This window comes from Limulus polyphemus, unplaced genomic scaffold, assembly GCF_000517525.1.
Source record: "Limulus polyphemus unplaced genomic scaffold, Limulus_polyphemus-2.1.2 Scaffold1315, whole genome shotgun sequence".
NCBI classification, from domain to species: domain Eukaryota; kingdom Metazoa; phylum Arthropoda; class Merostomata; order Xiphosura; family Limulidae; genus Limulus; species Limulus polyphemus.
In genome coordinates this window covers 163997-172962 of record NW_013666925.1, presented here as the reverse complement: position 1 = coordinate 172962, position 8966 = coordinate 163997, and the positions used below count along the sequence as shown (strand labels likewise).

The following is an 8966-nucleotide window of genomic DNA, read 5'->3' as shown; positions in this document are numbered from 1 at the left end:
AGAGCATTCGCCAAGGTACGGGATAGTTCTAGAAACGTGGCGTCACACTAGTCATATGACTCGCTGACGCAACAATAGTTTACTTGGAAGACATTATTAATGAACTTCATCTGTATAGAAAGTTTTGGACGTTACGATCTGCTTCCTCTGATCTTCATCGGACAGTGGTCAGTTTTGTTTCACCAATTGGTTGGGTCTCTATTACATTGGTCGCTTTTGTTTCACTAATATTGGATATATTTTATGTGGGTCACTGCTGTTCCACCAGTGTATTGAGTCTCCGTAACCTGGGCCACTGTTGTTCCACCAGTGTGTTGAGTCTCTGTAGCCTGGGCTACTGTTGTTGTTACACCAGTGTGTTGAGTCTCCGCTACATGAGCCACTGTTGTTCCACTTGTGTGTTGAGTCTCCGTTACATGGGCCACTGTTGTTGTTACACCAGTGTGTTGAGTCTCCGTTACATGGGCTACTGGTGTTGTTACACCAGTGTGTTGAGTCTCCGCTACCTGGGCCACTGTTGTTGTTCCACCAGTGTGTTGAGTCTCCGTTACATGGGCTACTGGTGTTGTTACACCAGTGTGTTGAGTCTTCGTTACATGGGCTACTGGTGTTGTTACACCAGTGTGTTGAGTCTCCGCTACCTGGGCCACTGTTGTTGTTCCACCAGTGTGTTGAGTCTCCGTTACATGGGCTACTGTTGTTGTTACACCAGTGTGTTGAGTCTCCGCTACCTGGGCCACTGTTGTTGTTCCACCAATGCGTTGAGTTTCCACTACATGAGCCACTGTTGTTCCACTAATGTGTTGAGTTTCCGCTACCTGGGCCACTGTTGTTCCACCAGTATGTTGAGTCTCAATTACCTGGGCTACTGTTGTTTGTTTTTGTATTACCTTCATTATATGTGTTACTGTTGTTTTACTTGTATTGGCTTTTTTATTATATGTCTTTTGGTTGATTAATCAATGTGGATCTCCATTATTCACGACCTTGCCTCTTTACTAGTGTGGTTGTATCATCATTACACGCCTCATACTAGTGTGGTTGTATCATTACACGCCTGATACTAGTGAGGTTGTATCATTACACGCCTCATACTAGTGTGGTTGTATCATTATCCGCCTTATACTAGTGTGGTTCTATCATTACACGCCTTTTACTAGTGTGGTTGAACCATTACACGCCTTACACTAGTGAGGTTGTATCATTACACGCCTGATACTAGTGAGGTTGTATCATTATCCGCCTTATACTAGTGTGGTTCTATCATTACACGCCTTACACTAGCGTGGTTGTACCATTACATGCCTTGTACAAGTGTGGTTGTATCTTCATCATTATTGTTTTATTAGGGTGTTGTCTGTTACTCGCGATTTGTGAAGTTAAGTAGTTGAGCAAACAATTCAAAGTAAGAAATACAAATTGCATTTTCTCTCGTTATTGTAGTTAACTGTTTATGAAACAAATTATTTCTGCTGTCTTCTGCTCCAAGTACGGAGTAGATAACCTCATATTTGACTGACAGTATACGTTGATGTCGCCTTTGATAAATCAAAGACTTTCTCTCGTTATTGTAGTTAACTGTTTATGAAACAAATTATTACTGCTGTCTTCTGCTCCAGGTACGGAGTAGATAACCTCATATTTGACTGACGGTATACGTTGATGTCGTCTTTGATAAATCAAAGACTTGAGGATCCTTCTCGACGTAAAACTATTCAATATGCGGACTGTGTTTTATGAGCATGCCGTGGTTTTGTGATAACTTGTAAGGCTCTATTCTGAGTTTTTTAGGCCTGATAGGAATACTCTGAGTGAAGCCCGAAAATTCCGTTTCAATTCTAAACCAAGGCAGAGAGAAGTCCATAAAACACAGTCCGCACTTAAAGAACTAAAGATGCTGTTCTATGAAGGTGTATAATTACATCATAACAAATACTAAAGGTGCTGTTGAATGAAGGTGTGTGGTTACATCATAACAAATACTAAAGGTGCTGTTGAATGAAGGTGTGTGGTTACATCATAACAAATACTAAAGATGCTGTTGAATGAAGGTGTGTGGTTACATCATAACAAATACTAAAGGTGCTGTTGAATGAAGGTGTGTGGTTACGTCATAACAAATGGAAACAGCGATGTGAAATACAGTATTCTCTCTCTCTCCCCGTTTCTCTAGGACTTGAAATGCCGACAATCAACTACAAAATGTATAATGGCAGACAATATCGTTATATCTATGGCACCGGAGCTTTTGCCAAAGGTTACTACGAAAACGCGGTAAGCTTTGTCTTACAAAACAATATCAGGTTAAAGAAATAGTCATTGACCGTTACGTGCTGTAAGCGTTACCTGTGGGGGGGGAAGTATTAAATACTGGTAAGTTGTATATGTGTGTGTGTGTGTGTGTGTTACATGACGTGCTGGTAAGTGTTACCTGTGGGGAAGTATTAAATACTGGTAAGTGTTATGTGTGTGTTTGTGTTACATGACGTGCTGGTGAGTGTTACCTGCGGGGAAGTATTAAATACTGGTATGTGTTACATGTGTGTGTTACATGACGTGCTGTAAGCGTTACCTGTGGGGGGAAGTATTAAATACTGGTAAGTGTTATGTGTGTTTGTGTTACATGACGTGCTGGTGAGTGTTACCTGTGGGGAAGCATTAAATACTGGTAAGTGTTATGTGTGTTTGTGTTACATGACGTGCTGGTGAGTGTTACCTGTGGGGAAGTATTAAATACTGGTAAGTGTTACGTGTGTGTGTGTGTTACATGACGTGCTGGTGAGTGTTACCTGTGGGGAAGTATTAAATACTGGTAAGTGTTACATGTGTGTGTGTTACATGACGTGCTGGTGAGTGTTACCTGCGGGGAAGTATTAAATACTGGTAAGTGTTATGTGTGTGTGTGTGTTACATGACGTGCTGGTAAGTGTTACCTGTGGGGAAGTATTAAATACTGGTAAGTGTTATGTGTGTGTGTTACATGACGTGCTGGTGAGTGTTACCTGCGGGGAAGTATGAAATACTGGTAAGTGTTACGTGTGTGTGTTACATGACGTGCTGGTAAGTGTTAGGTGTTGGTAAGTTTTACGTGGCTATCTGGTAGATGTTACATGCTAGTAACTTTTACATCTATATGTTACGTGACGCGTTTATAAATGTTACGTGCGGGGATAGTATTAAGTGCTGAGAAGTGTTATTTGCGGTTAAGTTTACATGCGATTAAGTTTTATGTGTTGGTAAATGTCAAATGCGATTGAATTTTACAGAGGGGTAAGAATCGTAACTTAATTAGTGTTATACCCAGGTTTTTAACAACAAGAGAAAAACAACAAAAACGTGTTAATCACTTTTAATTTCTGATAGACTTGTTCCGAATAAGTGAAGGAATATAGTTATTAACTTTAACTGTTTTACCTGCAATATAACATCAGTTTTAATATGTATTATCATAATGTTGGCGAGAATTGGAGCAGGCGACATAAAAATTACTTTGTTTTTTTTGAAAGAGCAATTCAAACAGAATTCACGCTACTTTTTAAATTCATCTTTTACCGAAATGTCTTCTCGTTTGTGATGAACACAAAAACATGTTGATCAGAAACAATAATCATGTCCATAATCATTTGTCTTCTGTTTCAGGTTTGTAAGTATGACCTGAAGACGCACGAGCACAAGATATGGCGAGAAGGGGAAAACATGTATCCTGGAGAACTGACCTTTGTACCAAATCCGGATGCCAAAGAGGAAGATGATGGTAGTTAAATGTGACAATGGATTTCCTTTTTAATGTCGTGTTTATCATTTTGAAGAAACAAAAAAAGTCACTTTGGGATTAATATAGGATAAGAGTTCAAGGAATTTAATTATTTTTATTTTTAGTCAGACTTTCAGTTGCGGATACAATGTTAAAAACAAAAATATTTAGTTGAAACTCTTGTGAATTTTTTTTACAAAAAAAAGCCTCAGTTTTATTACTGATATCTTGACGTAAAATACACTAGTAGTTTGACTCGCCCCCCCCCCCGTGGCACAGCGGTATGTCTGTGGACTTACAACGCTAGAATCCGGGTTTCGATACCCGTGATGGGCAGAGCACAGATAGCCCATTGTGTAGCTTTGTGCTTAATTACAAACAAACAGACAAACATTTTTGACTCGCCCCCCCAGTAGCACAGCGGTATGTCTGTGGACTTACAACGCTAGAATCCGGGTTTCGATACCCGTGGAGCGCAGAGCAGAGATAGCCCATTGTGTAGCTTTGTGCTTAATTACAAACAAACAAACAGTTTTGACTCGCAGTTTTAAGAGTGTGTAATAAAGCTCGAGCGTAAATCTTACAATTGGTCCATCAATACGAGTAACTTGAAGTCGGACGATAATGATGAGAGGGTTTCGATTTTTCTGATAATAAGCACGAATGATTATTTCTCCCTTCGTGTGTTTCGATACATTAAAATATATATACAGTTTTATAGACCGTTTATATTACTTTTATCATTTTTTAGGTATACTGCTCTGTGTTGCAGTTGATATTCGGCCAGATTTTCCAAGTTTGATGGTTGTTCTTGATGCTAAGACATTTACCGAGATTGGACGAGCAGAAGTCAGCCCAGACATTACAGTTCGATACAGTGTTCACAGTCATTTTATAAAGAATCAAAATTGACGTTATCACTAAGTTTGTAGCTGTTGTTGTTGTTCCCTTAACTAACTTGAGAAAATGTTTTACACGCTAAATAATTCAACAACTAATTGTGTTTGTGATTTACTACGTTAACGTAACTATATAAAATTTAAAAATGACGTAAGACTAGCGAGTGTAAGTGGAACTAACGGCTGTTAAGCCTACTTTAAATTTGTTTCTCTTGTGTTGCGTTTTATTGTTCATCTATTAAAAAAAACATTTCTGTTGTTGTTTGACTTAAACGATAGTTGTAACAAAAAGCCATATTTGTATACCTGGACACCTTTTTTTAATTTTATGTTTGTTTAAACTTATCCGCTAAAAATCTGGAAATTTTGATGAATTAGTTTTTTTTTATTATTCGCATTTTCACGCATAATAAATAAAATGTATTATAAAACGCATGACATAAATATTATTGAATTAATCTTAAAAGCTAACATGGTTTCCTTAAACATTTGACGCATTTGCATTTATTTTATTGGATGTTTTTGTTTGTTTTTCGAATCAGACAAAATGTGGCTGATATGACAAAACATTGCTATTTATCAAGATGTACTTATTTTTCTAACGCTTATTAGATTTATATGTGTAACTTGGATATAATAAGAAGACTTATTTAGAGTTTGTGATTTTTACTTATGTTCTTTATTGAGACTTATTTTATCCAGCATTAAACATACTGTTCCAAACAACCAAAATCTGTGAAAGAGTTTTACATTTAAAAAAATCCAGAAAAAATGTAAATTATATACAAAAGTGAAAACTATAGTTATTTGTTACTGTACGTTAGTAACACTATCCGCCTTTGTAAAATACATAATATAAATACTGAGTATGTAATTAGTGTCACTCCTACACAAGTGCTATATATGATTTCTCAAAGAAGGTCCTGTCCTCCTTTTACTCATTAGATACACAGCTGTTGTTTCTATAAACTCTAACTTTTAAACTATAATTATTTGTTACTGTACTTTAGTAACACTATCCGCCTTTGTAAAATACATAATATAAATACTGAGTATGTAATTAGTGTCACTCCTACACAAGTGCTATATATGATTTCTCAAAGAAGGTCCTGTCCTCCTTTTACTCATTAGATACACAGCAGTTGTTTCTATAAACTCGAACTTTTAAACTATAATTATTTGTTACTGTACTTTAGTAACACTATCCGCCTTTGTAAAATACATAATATAAATACTGAGTATGTAATTAGTGTCACTCCTACACAAGTGCTATATATGATTTCTCAAAGAAGGTCCTGTCCTCCTTTTACTCATTAGATACACAGCAGTTGTTTCTATAAACTCTAACTTTTAAACTATAATTATCTCCAATTATTGTCAATAACTGATAAAAACGTCATTGCACACTTTACTTAAATATGATTGAGTCACGCCTATAATTATCATACTCATGTTCTTTTAAGGTCAAAAGTTACTGTCGAAATTGGGTGAAGATCATGTTTGTCTACTGCCGGTTCCATACGAGCGTTTTATACTAATAATAATAATATGTAACAAATGAAAGTGGATAATAAAATTAAAAGGCATTGATATATATTTTTGTTCAAAGGCGATAATAAATAATAAAGCTAACGTGAGATGACGCTGTTTGTTTCTAATTGAGATCAATTGTAATAAACATGTATATATACATTTAATATAATTTTTGTAATTTCTGTACATCCTAGCCTACATTTTAGTATGACAAAATCAACTTTTATTTTTATAAATCGTTCATAGCCCATAATTACACAAATGGAAAATATGAATTTCAGGGGGCTGTCTGCGATAACAAAATGTATTTCAAAAGTCGTTGCGTTTTTTTTAACTTGTAAGTTACAAGCAAAAGTACCCGTCCCCAGTGACGGGAGAAGTTTAATTTATCAATTTAAATTATTTCATGGACTTTAAAAAGGTTAATTGTGTTGCACTCTTTGTTTCATCTGGAGCCAAAGCTCTGAGCGAAAAGTACTTGTTGAACATTTCAGTCGTGCTAAGAACCGCTCAACAATAACATACGGTAAATCTACATTTTTATTCTTTAAGTTACGTCACATTTTGAAATGTTAATGATAGTGTGATTGATTCCAAACAATTTAGTGTACAATATCCTGCTTGCGAAATAAAATTTGGCATCAACATTATTCATGCCTGTTCTCCCGTCATTTCAAAAGTGAATGTTGAGCTTTGCCTGCGTGCTCAGCTTTTCAAACACAACGCAGGAAGCGGCCGCCATAAACCACGGTTCGCAATAAATATAAGATACGTTCATAATTTTTTATATAATTTTTTGACGATAAATAAAGCTCAGAATATTTTTATCTTAGAATAAATTATAAAATTCTGCCTCGTAATATCTATACTCATATTCTACAAAAGAGCGAATTTCCAGTATTTTACTTAAGTTAAAAAAATATAAGTAAATATTACAGAAATAGTGTCGCCAGAAAATGTTTAATTGTTACTTTAGTAGTATAATAAATTTGTAACTATTAAGATAAATAATAACTAAATCAGGATTTAATCATCCGTGGCTATTATTTAAACTCTTCCTAATATGATACAATCGGCTTCTAAATTATACATTTTCTTGCACTTCTACAAATGATACGGTGATTTTTATTTACTCCTTAGGGTTAGCAAATTATCTCAATGATCGCACGTATGTGCATGTTACAATAAGAAAACATATTAGGATTGATAACAAAAACCTGTATCATAACCAGCTGGTAACTGTACTTTGTAGTACTATCAGCTCTCGTAGACTGTCAGAGCCCCTTCACCCGTGGCTCAACGGTAAGTCTAAGGACTTGTAACGCTTAAAATAAAGTTTCGATACCTGTTGTGGGTAGAGCACAGATAGCCCTTGTGTAGCTTTGTGCATAAATAAAAACAAACAAACAATAACCAGCTGGTAACTGTACTTTGGAGTACTATCAGCTCTCGTAGACTGTCAAAGTTTCGATACCTGTTGTGGGTAGTGCACAGATAACTTGCTGCGTACTTTAGACTTAACAACAAAACAAAGAATCCTAGCTGTTAAGAGTAAAACCGGAGTGCCAGATGTAGTTTGGAATCTGGATATTCTCGACATTTCTTTCGTAATGGGGAAAATATATTTAAAAATGATTTTTGTGAAGTATACCAAACTTTTCAAAAACGTGATGGTGTTAATAAATAAGAGTTAATTGTTTTGACAATCAGAATAAATATTATATTGTTTAAATAAAAAAAAAGAGTTCCATTCTTCGCGTGTCAAGAAAACTTCGAAATGCTTTTTTCATTCTTTTGGTTTTTATATTACACGTGTGTTTTAGATTGTAGAAAGTAGCTTATCGAAACTTGTTAATTACAATTTAAATTGTTGGTCATATAAATATATAGTTTAAAGTGAAGTAGCATCTATTTTCAAGGTGTTGGTTTGATAGAAATTTATAGTTTATAGAAGATTTATATATATATAAGATGTGTAAAAAATGTATACTGTGTTGTTTGAAAATATTAAATACTTGATACATACATTACAGACGTAGTAACTGTTTATTTATTTTAGATAAATCACCTAGGTAAACGTGACGATAATTTTTAACTAATTATTTGTAATGTCGCATCAATAATTTCTTTTCGATTCATTTTAATGCCCAAAAGTTATGTAAATTTATGATTAATGAAAGGTTATCTAAGGACACGAAAAGTTGCTTCACTTGTATGTAATTGTAAACATCGCCCATAAAAAACAGCAAAAAAACACAAAATATGAAACCGCAAATGTTCATGTATCTCTACGTGGACCCAACAAACCTTCACACCAAACTTGTCAACAGGGGACAAAGTAGTGGTAAACATCGCCCATAAAAACCACAAAACTTAAAATACAAAACTGAAAATTTGTATATACCCTCGCATGGACCTAATAAACTTCCATACCAATTTTGGTGAAGATCCATCCATACCCTGCGAAGTAATTACATGGACGGACAACAGACAGCACTATTATATTTATATAGAAATAGTTACATAGTCATACAACAGTCAGTACTACTATATTTATATAGAATTAGTTACATGGACGGACAACAGACAGGACTATTATATTTATATAGAAGTAGTTACATAGTCATACAACAGACAGTACTACTATATTTATATAGAATTAGTTACATGGACGGACAACAGACAGGACTATTATATTTATATAGAAGTAGTTACATAGTCATACAACAGACAGTACTATTATATTTATATAGAAGTAGTTACATGGACGGACAACAGAC

General features: G+C 35.0%; 1 protein-coding gene across 1 annotated transcript in view; it reads left to right on the top strand.

Moving 5' to 3' along the window:
* The window catches only part of LOC106463062 (beta,beta-carotene 15,15'-dioxygenase-like), a 17196-nt gene extending 12327 nt beyond the window's left edge, over positions 1–4869 (top strand). The window contains exons 7-9 of the mRNA XM_022390470.1: positions 2071–2274; positions 3640–3754; positions 4506–4869. Coding sequence (XP_022246178.1) covers positions 2071–2274; positions 3640–3754; positions 4506–4666 — 480 coding nt within the window. The 3' untranslated portion in view covers positions 4667–4869. The remainder of the gene's footprint in view (positions 1–2070; positions 2275–3639; positions 3755–4505) is intronic.
* The last annotated feature ends 4097 nt before the right edge of the window (positions 4870–8966 follow it).